At 50.7% G+C, this 16,098-nt stretch overlaps 4 protein-coding genes across 4 annotated transcripts; 1 reads left to right on the forward strand and 3 right to left on the reverse strand.

Annotated features, from left to right (window-relative positions):
* Nucleotides 1–113: 113 nt before the first annotated feature.
* Nucleotides 114–5,338, reverse strand: PC9H_000579 (uncharacterized protein; the record flags this gene model as incomplete). The annotated part of the gene is made up of 23 exons (XM_036770234.1): nucleotides 114–236; nucleotides 289–393; nucleotides 440–534; nucleotides 587–637; nucleotides 684–724; nucleotides 776–1,048; nucleotides 1,102–1,115; nucleotides 1,170–1,434; nucleotides 1,487–1,689; nucleotides 1,739–1,779; nucleotides 1,830–1,993; nucleotides 2,045–2,138; nucleotides 2,188–2,473; nucleotides 2,528–2,906; nucleotides 2,957–3,208; nucleotides 3,271–3,380; nucleotides 3,433–3,936; nucleotides 3,987–4,233; nucleotides 4,288–4,637; nucleotides 4,688–4,789; nucleotides 4,847–4,990; nucleotides 5,044–5,160; nucleotides 5,204–5,338. The coding sequence occupies 23 exons, from the start codon at nucleotides 5,336–5,338 to the stop codon at nucleotides 114–116; spliced, it is 4,095 nt and encodes a 1,364-aa protein (XP_036636079.1).
* Nucleotides 5,339–5,511: 173 nt separating this feature from the next.
* MCM7 (Mcm2-7 hexameric complex component) lies at nucleotides 5,512–8,217 on the forward strand (the record flags this gene model as incomplete). The annotated part of the gene is made up of 8 exons (XM_036770235.1): nucleotides 5,512–5,560; nucleotides 5,610–5,743; nucleotides 5,800–5,859; nucleotides 5,908–6,119; nucleotides 6,171–6,492; nucleotides 6,546–7,507; nucleotides 7,560–8,094; nucleotides 8,146–8,217. 8 exons carry the CDS (start codon nucleotides 5,512–5,514, stop codon nucleotides 8,215–8,217), a joined length of 2,346 nt encoding a protein of 781 aa, XP_036636080.1.
* A 393-nt stretch (nucleotides 8,218–8,610) lies between these two features.
* Nucleotides 8,611–11,196, reverse strand: PC9H_000581 (uncharacterized protein; the record flags this gene model as incomplete). The annotated part of the gene is made up of 5 exons (XM_036770236.1): nucleotides 8,611–9,291; nucleotides 9,367–9,708; nucleotides 9,766–9,911; nucleotides 9,961–10,483; nucleotides 10,567–11,196. 5 exons carry the CDS (start codon nucleotides 11,194–11,196, stop codon nucleotides 8,611–8,613), a joined length of 2,322 nt encoding a protein of 773 aa, XP_036636081.1.
* Nucleotides 11,197–12,351: 1,155 nt separating this feature from the next.
* On the reverse strand, nucleotides 12,352–15,243 carry KEX2 (pheromone processing endoprotease; the record flags this gene model as incomplete). The annotated part of the gene is made up of 5 exons (XM_036770237.1): nucleotides 12,352–13,207; nucleotides 13,261–13,764; nucleotides 13,824–13,930; nucleotides 13,997–14,530; nucleotides 14,584–15,243. The coding sequence occupies 5 exons, from the start codon at nucleotides 15,241–15,243 to the stop codon at nucleotides 12,352–12,354; spliced, it is 2,661 nt and encodes an 886-aa protein (XP_036636082.1).
* Nucleotides 15,244–16,098: the final 855 nt, after the last annotated feature.

The following is a 16,098-nucleotide window of genomic DNA, read 5'->3' on the forward strand; positions in this document are numbered from 1 at the left end:
TCATGTTTAGTCCTTCGGTACAATGACACGACCGTTCAAACAATTGAGATCGCCTTCATAAGTTATTCAAGAGTGAATACAGGTATGTACATATATATAATGATAGATGCTCGCTATATAACTGGGCTACCCTCTCTGTCTTTCTGGAGTTGCGTCTTGACAATCGCTTGTCCAAGTGCATTTCCCAATGCCAAAGCCAGTGGAAGGGGAACCGCGTTACCGATCTGCCGATGCTGCTGTAGGCGACCATTAGATTCAGGCCAAAGGACCCGTAATCAATAGACTCACATCGTTCACAATTTTGGAAGTCGTGTTGTTCATCGATCGCATCTGGTAATAGTCGGGAAACCCTTGGACGCGGGCACATTCGCGAACGGTCAGAATGCGCTTTTGCTGGGCAACGTTTAGGACATAGATCGCGGACTGGATGACCACTTACCGAAGGGTGTAATGGGTACGTGTCTTTGATGTTCGGGCTCATTTGGGTCATCGCGGTGCGAAAGTGACCGTTACCGTCCAAACGCCCAAAGAAGGCTATGGACAACGTCGTTAGCGTGTTAGCGCTCCCAATTTTGTACTAACCTACCATGATGTTGCTTGGTCCGTGTGTCGTTCAATTTCAGTTCGGGGGGTAGACCTTTGGCTAATAAATCACTCGTAAGAGGGTTAAATAATTCACGTACTATGATGATCCGCCAGCGGCTTCAACGGGATATTCACTGTTCTGAGGGGGTATCAGTTGGCTCCCTGTTAAAATGTTATGATTGACACAAACCTTTCCACCAATATACTCGTGAATGTGGCCGTATAATGGAGCGAGACTTTGTCGAAGTGCGCGTCCGTCACTGCAGTCACTCCCCTGGGCAGGCGAACCCATTTCTGAAAGCGGTTCATCGGAAGGTAAGGGTACTCGATGGGGTCAACATAGCCTGGCCATGAGGGCTGTCCCTTGACTGCCGAAAACGAAGGGATCTTCAGAACGGAAATCCGATGCTTGGCTTCTTGACGGTCTTCAGCAGATTCAGGGATCGCATTATGAGGATTCTTCCTATGAAGGTGTCACAAAATGTTCAGCATGGAGCTAGTCCTCTGGGCTCTCACCAGTCGAATGGAGGCTGTGTATCGCAACGGATCATTAGTTAGTTACAAAGAACTGAGACAATACGCACCAAGTCCCCAATTGCATCGTTAACAGTGATTGCGCGCATAGGAGCGAATGAGTGGCAAACGTCAGGGTCTTTGGACCTCGTTGCAGGACGTAGCGGGCAGCCGATTGGTTGCTTGTAGAATTTCGCTGGCTTGGGGTAGCAATGAGTCGGCACAGGGAAATCTGGAATGATAATACCACGGCGAGCTCCCCAGAAAATCACCCGCTGACGTCCTTGAGGGGCACCATACTGCCCAGCCTCAAGAACCTTGTGTCTGACTTGATAGCTATACGAAGGACAAGGTCAGGATCATACATAGTTTTTCTAATCTAGCTTACCCAAGCGCTATCAACGTCCTCTGAACAAACTTCACCACCCCCATTACAATGCCCCCCAGCAACCTGCCATTCTCACCTTGCTCGGCAAGCAGCGGAAAAGACAGCAGCCCCGGCACATTTTCAAGAAGGAAGTACGAGGGCTGATAATGCTCAACCCAGCTCAACATGTTGCAGACAAGCGTTGAGCGAATGTCATCCGCCCGCTATGTGATCTGTTAGCGACGGCAGAAACAATAAAGACATAGAATCTACCCTGCTATGATTAATGCCTGAAAATGCCTGACAAGGGGCACCTGGTATCTCCGTGGGCTTCAATCATTGGGAATTGAGAAGAGGTACATACCACCGAAGATGAAATCTACCTCTCCACGCTTGGGAAGGGAGGTACAAAGGCCACCAATCTCGGATGGCAGATACTCCGGATTTTCGCCGCTATCCCTCTCGATGATGTACTTGAGCAGAAGGTTGACATCTTGACAGTATACTTGAGTGCTTGGATGATTGAAGCTATCCAAAAATGTGAGCCTTTGCGATGGGATTGAAGTCAAACCCACCCACCTGTACGTGGAAGCTGCTGCAGGAGAGAACTCAACTGCATACTTCGTCTCCACCCAGCCTGACATGTCCATGCCAGTGCCCAGTCCGCCGGCACCTATCACACATCAGCAATGAAAGCTAAGTGGCTAGGAAGCTGAACATACCAGCAAAAAGCTCCAGTCCACAAAGTGCTTGGTTTCGGAGACGGACAAGACCAGCTTTACTTATTACGTCCATTCGGTCATTGACGCACGCCGTGCAGCTATGACTTGAGTTTGCTGGCACCGGTAGCAGGGTTTGGCCATTGCACTCTGAACTAAAATAGAAATGGTCGTCATGCTTTACCCACTCTTCGATCTCATCCCGGTCTGTGATATATTGAACGAAGCATGTACCGTCAATTTCATGAGGATGGAACGTCTTCATGACTTGGCTTCGGACTAGGCATCTCTGTATGTCATTATTGGTCAGGGAAATGATATAATTCAAACTATGAAACCGTACCTCGTCTTTTACAAGTCCAGATAGTGGCTCCATGTCCCCACCATCGGTACCAACCCAGCTAACTTCGTCAAACCGCTGAAACATGCGCACCACAACCTTTGGCTCAGCTGGGATCCCTTTGATGCTGACAATCTGGCCAATTCGAAGGAGGGATGTATGAGACCTCGGGACAATATACACGTAATCGTGGACATGGCAGCGCAGCCCGAGGTAACTGTAGCCTCCCGGTATACGCCTAATCTCCTTGAAGACATCCTGCTGGCGCTTGATTGCACAAGAGTAACAACCCTTGTGCGGCAGTAGACCTTCGAGGGCAGCCTCAACGTCCGTCAGTCGAGGCAAGTCAGTGAAGTCTGTCGCTTCTTCGTCCCAAATAAGTCTAGACTAACGTTATCAGTTTAGCCCGCTATTGAATGTCACCATACTCACCCGCAATAAAACGAGGTGCTGTCAGGCTCGTCGTAGACCTCAGGAACCTCCTCCTCATCAGGAACGAGCATCTTGACAGTGCATCTCTTGAAGATGCTGCTGAGGGGATTGTTGTCGCATTCGTTGATCATGAACAGTGATTGCGAATGTGCTGTCTCTTGAAGCATGGTTTTACACCCATGGACGAACCATTGGCCGTGAAACCATTTGTTACCCTCAGGGTCTTCGAAGAAGTAGCAGAGTCGACAAAACCTAGCAAAAGAAACTCCAGCGTCAGCATGTATTCTATGTAAATGCACTGCGGTGGCGCGAACCAGTAAGAACTTCCGTAGATATTAGTTGATTGCGCAGGATCACTTTCGTGGTTGTTCGCCCGTACTCGATTCTTGTCTGAGCCCGGGTTGACTATCACCGTCTCGCCGATCTATACAACATTGGTCTATTCATACACGATAGTTGGACGGCAAAGAGCGCACCGTATATTCAACGCCGTCGAGGATTGCACTTTCGAAATATGTTGTCCCGTCTTCCTCATGGACAATGTTTCCCCACTCTATACTCTCAGGATCGAATTTGTGGGTTGGCGTCTCCGATGCGAAAGTAACGTTCTTCGGATGGTCGTCCTCGTTCGAATCGAGCTCCCCAGCGACGACGAGCTGGTGACCGTTGTACACGTTCCCTGAAATGCGACCAACAATGGGTGTGACGACGGTTGGATTCCGGTGCTTCAGTACCTCCATTTCTTTGTTCGAGTGTTTTTTGGTGTCGAGACCCTTCCCTTTGAATTTCGGTTTAATATCAACGCTGTTATCTTCATCCTCTAGGCAAGGAATCGTCGAGAAGGATATTGAGGATTCCTCATCGCTTGAAAGGTAACCTTCGAGGAGCTCGCGAATCAGCGGGATCCCCTTCCATTTTCGCGAGTCCTTCCGAGGCAAGGAACTAATGACAGACTCCAGCACGTTGCTGCAGTAGGCCAACTGAAAGAGGAAGAATTAGCAAGAGTTTGGTTTGTCAAATTACCACTCACAAAGGACTCCGACTGTAAATCAGATACTTGCAGCGGTCCTCCGAAAGCCGCCACATAGGGCCAGGGTTCGAGCTCGCGCAGCAGTACTCCGAGGTCCTTTCGGGTGTATGTCCAATCTGATAGACACTGCTTGAGGATGAGGTGAAGTATTTCATGATTTCTGAAGAAATTCGTGTAAAGGGGGAGGTATGCGGGGGACGGTTCCTCGAGGATATACCAGGCGAACTGGGTACGGATATACAGCTGTCTATTGAGCAGAGTTAGCACGATGAAATAACAGAGTGACAAGAAGCGAACGAACCTATTGAAAGCACGATTCTTGTAATCATGGAAATTGAACTCCAATATAGACGACAGTCGTACCATAGGCCCAACTGTAGTCATTGCGGCGGCACAAGACTCGTCCTCTTCCTCGTCACTGTCGGGTTCTACGTATGCTCGAACATTGCCAGAGGCCCGAAAGATGCCCTCTGGGAAGGGTTCGGCAAGTAAAGGGTCGGGGAACACAAGTTCCCCCGGATGTGATCCTTCATATATGCAGAAATTGGTGAGGACGCGTATTGGAATATCGTCGTCGCTTCCCGAGTCGTACTCATCCGGGGGAGTCTCTCCCTCTATCCGGAGAGCATCGTCCTCGTCTACAACTGTGCCCTTTGTGCAGTAACTTAGACACTGCTTATTTGCAGATAGGGCATTCGTACCTTGGAAGTGTCTTTTCTGGTCAGGCGCGAGGTTCTCGTATGGCGTGACCCAGATGCCTCAAACTCGGAAACTGTGGGGGACGCTTGCAGGGCATTGTATTTCTATGTAGCCCGTTCCGGTCAGCTCTGGTAAACTAGTTACATCGTAAGATTACCCACCTCCGAGGGAGTGCTATCCGTCACTAAGTCGAGTCGGGCACGCTTTGTGCTTCGTTCATCTTCATCGACGTCTGAGTTCGAAGTTTCTGGCAAAACGAGCCCCCGCCGTCTGCGCACTCTTGAAAGGGTGCCCGAAGTCTGGTCCTGGAATTAGCTCGGGGTAAGGTTCACAAGGCAAAACTTGTATTTGCCTTGACTTGTAGCGGCAGATCCGCATCGTCGTCCGTAGGGGGGATTGTTTCCTCGAACGCTTCGAAGGGATTGGGTTGGTTGAACGACTCGGGGGACACCCGCGGAACTTGATTCGTGATCGTCTGAGGGTTCGTTAGATAGAAACGTGTGCTATAGATGTCCTACCTTCTCACGGAATGCAACGATCGTCACCTCCGAGCTGAGTCGGGTCCTCTTCGATTCTGTTCCTGCATCTGACTCGTCGGGAGAACTAAGGACGCGTTTGTACGATTTACGCCGGGGGGAAACAGAAAGAACCATTCGCTAAGGATACGGACAGGCTCCGCAGTCAGCGCTGCAGCAATTATACGGGTATATCAGCGGTGCGGGGAGAGCCTGAGATTAAGGAGTGTTTGTAGTCACGCGGCGGCGCAACACACAAATATTCTAACTCCGTTGCATCTCATCCACCACCACCGCCGCGTCGCGTCGAGATGTCCCTGCCAACAGTCCCCATTAACGTCGATTATGAGGAGGAGAGGAGTACGCTTATCATTGATGAGGGCAACATTACGCCGCTAATGCCTTGCAGGCACAATACAGACTTTCCTTACAAAGTTCACAATCGAGGAAGATGTAACGCGTCGCATTGCAACTTTGGACATCGGCGACGTTCAGGATGGGCTCGATAGTCAGGACAAGACTCCGAAATACGTTCACCAACTGGTATGTAGCCAGTGGACCGTGTTTGACGCGTCTTTTCTCATGCATCCTCGTGGTAGCAACAAATCGCTAACCGTGATCTGCAAATGTTGGTTATCGATTTGGAGGATTTACATAAGGTTCGCCAATATGGTTCCGTCCTTTCTAACTGCTAATACCTTGCTCAGTTCGAGGGAACCGTCGCCCGGCTCGTATCCCGGATACGACAAAACACCCGTCGTTATGTTAGCCTCTTCTGCGAGGTTGTCGACAAACTACTACCGCCTCCGACGAAGGATATAAGCGAACAGGACGAAGTCATAGATGTTATTCTTCATCAGCGCAGAGAGCGAAATGAGCAGACACCAGAGGGGTTTCCAGATCATCTCCTACGACGCTAGTGCGTGCCACAGTTCTTATCCTCAATATCCTCAGCCTAACTCAGAAGAAGCAACTTATACTTTAAGCCTTTGGATTCTGAAATTCCGCTAGCGGTTCGCGAAATTCGCAGCGCCCAGCTTGGCAAGCTCATCACGGTTCGAGGAATTATAACAAGAGTATCCGAAGTCAAACCACTTTTGCTCGTCAATGCTTACACATGCGACGTCTGTGGCTCGGAGACCTTTCAAGACATCTCCAACAAAACATTCAACCCGATAGTCGACTGCCAAAACGAAGCAGAGTGCAAGAAAAATGGTATCCACGGGTCCTTACATATGCAAACTCGGGCGTGTCGATTCAGCCCTTTCCAGGAGGTCAAAATCCAAGAGATGGTGCGCGTTGTCGTGTTTTCATGTAGCTACTCTGGTCTGACCGTTTACATTAGGCTGATCAAGTACCCGTCGGCCACATCCCCCGTTCTATGACTATCCATGTTAACGGAAACCTCACGAGATTGGTGAATCCTGGTGATGTTGTACACTTGAGTGGAATTTTCCTGCCGACTCCATATACGGGATTCCAAGCCATCCGTGCTGGTCTTCTAACTGATACGTACCTCGAAACTCACTACATCTACCAACTCAAGAAGCAGTACAGCGACATGGAAATGACGCCCGAGATTCATCAAAGTATCCTAGAGTTGAGGCAGGATCCGGCCCTTTACCACAAACTCTCTCAGAGCATCGCGCCTGAGATCTACGGACATGAAGACGTGAAAAAGGCGTTGCTTCTTTTGCTCGTTGGAGGGGTGTCGAAGCAAACTGGGGATGGTATGAAGATCAGAGGAGACATTAATGTTTGTCTCATGGGAGACCCCGGTGTTGCCAAATCCCAATTGCTGAAGTTTATCTCTAAAATCGCTCCCCGAGGCGTTTACACCACCGGAAAGGGTTCCTCTGGCGTCGGGCTTACAGCAGCGGTCATGCGAGATCCCGTAACCGACGAGATGGTTCTTGAGGGCGGTGCTCTGGTTCTTGCTGACAACGGCATTTGCTGCATCGACGAGTTCGATAAAATGGAGGAGACTGATCGTACGGCCATCCACGAAGTCATGGAACAACAAACGATCTCCATATCGAAGGCTGGCATATCGACAACGCTCAACGCTCGCACTTCCATTCTTGCCGCCGCTAATCCACTCTACGGACGGTACAACACCAAAGTATCGCCGAACGAAAACATCAATCTACCTGCTGCTCTGCTCTCTCGTTTCGACTTGCTGTTCTTGATCCTAGATAAACCATCGAGGGAAGACGATGAACGACTGGCGCAGCATGTCACCTATGTTCACATGCACAGTCGGCATCCACAACTTGATATCGAGCCCGTTGAACCACACACAATGAGGTCCTTAATTTCTGATCTGCAATGCAAACCTGTCTGACACCCGCTTCGATAGACATTACATCGCCATCGCTCGCACGAAGCGCCCAACCGTGCCTCCTCATGTGTCGAGCTACATTGTCGACTCTTATGTCCGTCTGCGAAAAATATCCAAGGACGACGAAAAGGCACATACTTATACTTCTGCCAGAACGCTCCTCGGCGTTCTGCGTCTCGCCCAGGCACTCGCCCGCCTTCGTTTCGCCGATGCCGTTGAAGTCGAAGACGTCGATGAGGCTTTGCGATTGATGGAATGTAGCAAAGAGAGTCTTCAAGAAGATAACGAAAAGGAGTTCGAACCAGACAAATCGGCCACCAGTCAGATCTTCCGACTCATCAAGGAAATGGCGGGCGTTGGACGAGCGAGCACACGTAAATCGAAACGTAGAAAGACAAAGCGACTGGGTAAGGGACCTGGAGGACAGCGAGACATGGACATTGACTCCGACGAGAGTGACGAAGATGATGAAGAGTTGTCCATGGTCGATATTCGTGCTCGTGTCATCAAGGCGGGCTACACGGAGGTTCAGCTTATGCAGACCATTACCAATGTGAGTCCAACATCTCTTGGCGTGATCATCGTCTCAGTATTTTCTTTACAGTACGAAGCAATGGATATCTGGATGCGGGTGGCGAATGGCGCCAAACTACGCTTCATTGATGACGACTCGTAGTACACTACTCTGTTCATGGATCTTGGGTTAGATTGTCGCGCAAATCTGTTCTGCTTTGTTGTATTTCTTACTAGTATATCATGTATTATGCTTCTTCATTCTTCGCTCGAAAGTATTACCTGCTGTGGAAATAAGGATTCAGAGGGAGTGGAGACTGGCACAGTGTATGGTATTACAAGTAGAGATATTCGAAGCTAGTGTACGTGTATGGCGTTACATCCGCATAAATACGGCACATACGTGAAAGAAGACACAAATACAGGTGCGTAAATGCAAACATAGGGTATGGAATACTTTTAATAAATGCAGAAGATTGATATATGATGGGCATTTGTCCGTGGTCCAAGCACAATGTAAAATGGTAAACGGATACTATACACCGCTAGCGGATTTTCACTCCCTCTTGCTCATCGAAAACGCGCCCTCCCATGCAGGAACTCCCGCGTCCATCTCCGCACCCACATTCCTCCAATTCCCCACGAAATTCTTGCCTCCAACGACATAACCGTAGAAAAACGTATCAGTGAAGGCGCCGTTTTTGGAGACTCGCAGAATGCCGACTAGACCGTCCCAAGGGCGTACGCGCCCACGGAAGACAAAGGGATGCCAGGCTAGGGCGTGAGGCAGGTCGGAGGAGCCGTGGATGAGGACGTCGCGGACACCGTGACATGGGGGAGCGATGAGGGGGTCGTCTTCTTGAATGACTTCGTCGCCGTCTTCATCATCCTCAGAATCGACGTCCTTCCAATCCTCTCCATCCTCGTCACCATCGACGTCCATTTCAAGTATCGAGTCTTGTGTACGACCTAAGCCAACGCTCTCGAATATGCGTTCGACCTCATCGCTGCCTAATCGTTGTGCAATGGCCTTTTCGTTCTCCGCGGCTAGCGCCCGCCTCCTCGTCTGCATCTTGACCTCTCGCTTTAAACACTTCGCACAGTGTTCGGGATCGTGTGAATTGGACTCCGTGGCATGACACTTCTCGTATAGCGAAGGCACGACGTTGCGTATCTGGTACTGAGATGGCATTGGCGCTACAAAGTCCGAGGGAGGGGATCTGACATGGATGTCATCCTGCGAAACAACACGAAATACAATAGAACGCAACGGTCACAAAAGGTCGCTGAGAGGAGATACGGGACTACGTACATTGTCGACGGCAAAATCTGTACCGTGAGGAAACCATGCGTTGCCCATGCCTTCGTCAATCCTGTTGACCTTTTTGGCGCAGCGAGCAATACCTCCAGGTTCAGCGGCCTCCTGGTGCAGTGCCTTAAGACGATCCTCAAGGGGCTGCTGCATCGTTAATCTCGTCCGATCCTTCCGACGCCTACTGCCATCAAGCCAATGATACTCCCCTAAACGCATAATCAGGGGCAGGGCCGAGGTGACTTCAGCGAGGTAGTCGGGTTGACCCTCGACTCTGGCATTGGGATCTGCAGGAAGACGAGGAGATGTTAAGATCGAGCGTAATATGTGCTCGGAGGGGATCTGTGAGGTTGTTTAATCAATGACTCAGCTAGAATACAAATAAATGGGGCGACTCACAAGCATGCGGCCTTGCCATAATCCATCTAGCATACCGGGAGTGTACACGTCGCCACCTCTTCTAGCATTGTCAAGAAAGACATTGTAGCAGTATCTTGAACGATAGTAGTCATTGTCCCACCACCTCGATGGAGGAGCGGTGAGTGCTAAGCATGAGGATCAGTGAATGCAGATATAACTCTGGAGCGAGCCTACCATCTAGACCATTCCAACCGGCGTACCAACTAGACCGCATCGGAAGTTCGGTACTCTGGTGTGCGTTCAAGTCTACCATATCTTCTTTTGTCGGGCCGATAGGCATTCGTCCGTCCCACACCACACCATTTTCACCGATAACACGCCCATTCTCCCGCTGCTCCCTCTCCCACGCTTCTTGTGCGCGTCGAATTGCCTCCGCCCGCGTTGCAGGTAGATGCGGCGGTATCTGAAACCCAACTCTCCGCCGCGAGAAGTAAAGCAGTTTGGCTGCGATTGAGGGTGGAGGGGCGGAGAATATGCAACGAGTGCCGAAGTAGGAGACATCGAGATAATTCCCTCGGGTGTATGGAAGATTTACAATTGCCTGAGAAGTTGGAGCAGGGAGAACGGCCGGCCCGTATATTGGGTAGTGGCCATGAGCTGTGGTGACGGTATGTGGGAGGTTGTACCGCTGCCGACTTTGACCATGTTGGTCGAGAGGTAGGGTGTAGTGGGAGGGCGGAGCGTGTGCTGATGAATACTGTGGACAACGGGTCAGCGACGGAACGGCGTAAAGATATGGAAATGATCGACGGTGACAACGGTGATCGGGATGTTACGCACCCTAAACGGAACCATGACCCATGGCAGTATCATGCTCACGAGTTCCTCCTTTTCCTCCAAGCTTTCTTTGCTCAGTCTCTCTTCAGTAGTCATCATCCACAGCAACCACAATGCGCAGGAATTCTCCAAGCTCTCAACTGGCCAGCCTTTATCCAACAATTCCCCTTTGTACAAATATTTCTTCAAGTACGCTCGGAGGAGTAAATAAAGGCCAGCATGCTCTAGCTGCGCGATATTTTTGCCGTCGTTGGAGAGAAGCATGACATAGGCCTGGAGGAAGGTCTCCCCGATGTCCCAGGGGTAGGTAGTGAGGAGGGTAAAGGGGGCATGGTCGCCAGGCTCGTCTTCATTTACGTCCTTCTCCGAGATCGAACGCACAGTTCGACTCCATACCTCGAATTGATCAGCCCGCATCCCCGTGTCCGCCACGAAGTTCCTCCTACCCACGCTACCCACGTCAAAGCATACTCCAAAGGCCTTTCCTTTGAAATGCTTCGAGTCCAGCAGTTGGCGAAGGGATTGACATGTCAGACGCAAGGAGTTGAGAGCACGAGGCGGGTAGAATGGCTGCGAGTCGAGGAGGTGGAGGGCAATACGTGCAACGAGTTCTGCGGGCAGACGGAGTAGCATCTAGTGCGTGAGCTGAATACGGGGGGACCAGGGTGTGTTCCTTGGCTAGCGTGCTGAAACGCGGCGCTCGAGAGATGCAGTATGCAGCGGGTGAGGAGGGGGGGATTCAAGGCATCGTATCGAGGTACCCGTCACATATATACATTCGCCTACATCGCCTTTCCCACTCTCTGTCGTAATTCTGTAAAAAGGACTCTGATCGGACATTTCATCTCTTTCGCCTTTACGAGAACCTTTGAGTTCGCCGTGATTCCAAAGTTTGGCTACCAAATACTGTGGTCAAAGAGGGGCCCCCCTGGACAAGTAAAGGGGGCCTGAACTCTTGCACTATGAGTCTGTGGGCCATAGCTTCGATATCGAAATCTATAAATTCAATGCTCAGCAGCACAGCTAATGAGATCTAAACAAAAAGAGCACGGGGAATATCGAAAGACACGTACCAGGATGAACTATTCAAACGACCACTTCTTAACGGGATCCCTTTTGTCGCATCGCAGGATAAACAGTTCCCATCCCCGACGATCACAATAACCTCCTCTCCGTAAGCTTCATATTTGACAGCGGCAAGCGTCTCGTTGAGTGTTTTGGGCCAATGCATTAGCCGTCAGTTGATCCGTCAAGGTCCTAGCTTCGCGGTTGTGGCGAGCATATAGGCGACGACGGGCCAGACAATCTAACCAAATTGCGTTGAAAATACTATAGCCGTCTGTACATTCCTGGGTAGAAGCCCGATGGCGGCCTGGCGCATACCAGCGGCGCGTGCCTAATATTGGAAAGTCCTAGTCAGGGACCATCGCAGTCAAATTGCAGTCTAACCAAAGAAACCAACCCACTAGCCTGCTATACCTGAACCCCTCCGCTTCAAAACTTGGAGAGAATTCTTTCGTTTAGCATGGATCGAGAGGCAAGATTAGATGCGTCGGACGACGCGAAGAGAAGAAAATACGGAGACGTGACGGGAACTCAGTTTGGGTTTGTCCTTGTTTGTCCAGGCCTTCAGAGTGTAAGTTATACGCTCACAATTATCAGTATATTGTAGTTCTAATGGCACACATTATAGAGCGCAGTTGCGAAGCATGAACTTCTGGGAATAGAAATGATACGATAATGTAATCCGAAAGATAGCGAGAGAGCTAGAATAACATATAAATCTGATTATCGTGTTTGTGATGCATGTTCCCAACTTCCGTCCCCGCTACCACTCGGGCTTGACGGCACATTTTCGGTGGGCTGGCGTTCTGGTTCTCTAGGTGTCCGTCCACTATCAGGCTCGTCTCTGTATTTTGGTGTTGGCCCTGCAGTCGATGGATCGTCGTCATCCAAGAATCCTGAGTGGAAGCCAATACCGCCAGTTGAGCGGCCAGGCCCACGCAATTGCGTATGTTCATCAGCTTCTTCATCATCTGACACCTCTCCGAATGCGTCATAAAGCTCTCTTGTACGAGGCGCACCCGTGGCACCGTCTCTCAACGAGCTCATCGCCACGTTATCACCGCCGGGGAGGGAAGTGTACGTAGCGAGTTTCCTCTGTGCAACTCTACGTCGCCAGAAGAAGATGAGGGTAGCGATACCAAAGACCGCCACGGCACCAACGGCACCAAACAGCCATTTCTGGCTCGAAACAAGGTTCGACATATCCGAGAACCACCCCTCATCTGGGGTTGGTGTGCTTGTGGGCTTGGCCGTTTCGGAGGGGTTCGCAGCATCCGCTTGACCAGGGAACGCAGGACGGCTGTTCTCGCCTTCGGCATCGCCGTGATCAGGCGGCAGATGAGCGGTAGGCTTCGTGTGGGTCTTGGTTGACGTAGGATGCACGGTGACTGTTGGCGCATTAAGGTCAAGAGATGGGGGAAGAAGATTGTCATCTGGCTGAATCTCGAACTTCGAAGTCTTGTCAGGATCGATAGCTGATCCCCAGAACATCATGCTCCACCCATGGAATGTACCATTCTCCTTGGGTGTCTTCTGGTCTGAAACTTTGATAGTCCAATCGCCGACAGGATCCTCACCCCTGTTTTGTTTCAGCGATATATTCATACTGATACCGGCGGGGGGGAAACTCACCAGTGCTTGATGGACATGAAAGTCCATCCAGGGAAGCCAGTGTCCGCCATGTCTCCGTAACGCGCGCCGGCCAGAACACTCTTGATACCCTTCGGGCTGATGACTTCCACCTCGACATCACCTCGCTTCGAGTGCGAGATCCAGACCTTCACATTGATGTGCTCGAGTTTGTCGAAGTTATGGCTATCCAACTGATCTCTGGTAACCTTGATTGAGCTCTTGACTCCACTCGGACCAATAGGCTCTCCACCAGAGAATTTCTCGTCCTTGGTCATCTTCCCATCGTTGATCTGAACAGCATCGGGCGCGAACCACACTTGAGGTTTGACTAGCTGCCAATCCTTCGCCGCGGTGATGTAACGGTATGCATCGAGTACACCGTATCCATATTTATAGCTATACAGTTGACCGCTGTGGGTGGGTTCCCAGTCCGGATCCTCGGGGTTGATGATGCCAGCGGTTTCAACGCAAAGGTATTGGATATCTCGCCACGTAAGGTCAGGACTGTATAAGTTTCAAATGAGCATCAACCACGAAACGTCTCGTAACATAAAGTAACGCACCGAGCTTCAAGCGCCAGGGCGAAGACGCCAACCGCGTTAGGTGCAGCAGCCGATGTGCCACCATGGCTGGTCGCACACGCGTTGTTCTCGCCCATATCGGTGGTCACCTAAACAGATGGTCAATTACGGTCAATTTCAATTTGAGCCAGATATGGATAACAAAATATACGAACAATGTGTTTCCCGCTTCCCGAGCTATACGCCACGATCATATTGGCGGCACAAGGTTCCGAATAGTACGGATGTAGGCCCTTGTAGTCGACAGCAGAAACGGTGACGGAATAGATGCTGTTAGTATACCCATCAAAATTACATTGATCGCCGTGGGCCGCGCCATTGCCGCTCGCAAAGACGAAGATAGATCCTTTGCCACCACGACCGTTGTTGATTCCGTTAACAACAGCTTTCTGAATTAGATAGCCCGGACCTTCCATGGATCGCCCATTGTCAGGCGGCCCCCAACTGCAACTGTATATTGATGTGTTCTGAAAGCCATAGTTGAGGGCGGCAGCCTCGTCTACGTCGGAAATAGGTCCAGAGAGGATTCGGAGGCCGGCGACCTTCGACTCGTATGCTATACCGATACCACAGACATCGTTCTTTATGGCAGCAATTTGGCCAGCGCAACGTGTGCCGTGGTGGTCATCGAACATTTTCGGTGTGGGAAGGTCAGTGTGGTCATTGAAGTCGTAAGAGCCAGCAGCATCCTACTAAGCGGTTATTCCAAGAATTCGAAGGGAGGCAAGAGCCAAGGACATACGAAGTTATCTGTTAGATCCTTATTGCGGTAGTCCAGCCCATCGTCCACCAAGGCGGAGATGACGCCTTTACCCGTGTAACCCATATCCCAAGCGCCTGTAACATTCATCATGTGAACGGGGTATTCATCGTTGACTAGATGCCACTGGGCAGTGAATAGCGGATCCTTGATAGAATACCGTTCGGCGACGGCCTTGGAACTCGCTGACGTGTTATCTGGCGGACGTATTGGTGGTGGTGCCCGCTTCACACGTCTACGAAGCTCTTGTCTAGCAAGGAACTTCACAGAAGCAACGATACTCCGTGCGTGGTGGGCCTCTTCGTCTGAGCGGGCTGAGAGAGGTGAAGTCGACCGAGCCTTCAGGATCTCGAATGCGCCGAGTACGTGGTCGGTAACTTCTGCTCGGGAAACAAGCTCTCTTCGAGATTTCGGTGCTCGGACAAGCCAGTGATCCTCCAGTTCCCCCGCCCGTTCCACAACCTCCACACCCAATGAGCGCGCAACAACGTCCAGCGGTGCACCTGAAGGAGCTCGTGGGTTATGCTCAATAACATAATACTTGTGTGTGTCATAGAAGCGTTTCGCAGGCGTCGCAGCAAAGACAAAAGATGGATTCTGTTGGGAAAAGAAGGCGAGGAGCAGGGTCCATGGCAGGAGCATGGTGAACCCGACCGAGAAGATGAGAGAATGAGAAAGAGTGTGCTAAGGCGCAACAACTCTGAGTGTGCAAGGAGAAGGAAGCTTTGCTTAGGTAAGCGAATCTGGGGAGGCCCTGCCACCGTGTGCACAAAACGGCCTACGTGTCTCGTGCTTTATGTACGCGGATAGCGCAGCCAACGACCATGTCGACCATCAAACCAGTGCACGACTCGCGTTTCTGCAGACTTGCCAACAGTAACACTTTCGAGATGGGACTTGTGACCCACGCTGGCCGCCGTTTCAAAAAATGAGTCGCGTTTGAGTTCATTATCAGGTGAAGTGCGCCTCTGGAAATCATTGCTTGAAGCCAAGTCGCGGAATTCTGACCTGTTGCTTCTCATACAGAAACCACTCTATTTAGTTTGCACGTAATACCGTGTATCCGTCGAATCTACGCGTCTTGAAGATTTTGCTTTTCGCTCGTTTTGGGTGATTCAGGGGCCTCTTCAGGGATGCAGATACGAGACCTCGTCCCCTTCATGGCTTTCGATGAGGTACAGAAGGGTACAGAGGCAAAAGCAGCCTATCAGCGGTGGCCCGGTAATCTAAAAGCAGGGAATTATCAGTGTGCCGATTTATCCTACGTGCCAGTCAGTAGTTGCTATGCCGTTACGAAGCCTGTTCTAATTCGTTATCTTTGATTTCCAGAAGTGCGCCTGATGCTCGATTAAGGGCAATACTGTCGCGCGCAAGTGATTCAAGGCCCTTTCTCAGAAAATATGTCCCGCCGCAAGCAATTCTTACTCCTGGCTAGACGTATCTTGTAGAGGCGATACCGGGCATCACGTCACGAGCGGGCGCTAACGAGCGAGCATA

Source organism: Pleurotus ostreatus (assembly GCF_014466165.1).
Source record: "Pleurotus ostreatus strain PC9 chromosome Unknown scaffold_1, whole genome shotgun sequence".
In the NCBI taxonomy this organism is placed as follows: domain Eukaryota; kingdom Fungi; phylum Basidiomycota; class Agaricomycetes; order Agaricales; family Pleurotaceae; genus Pleurotus; species Pleurotus ostreatus.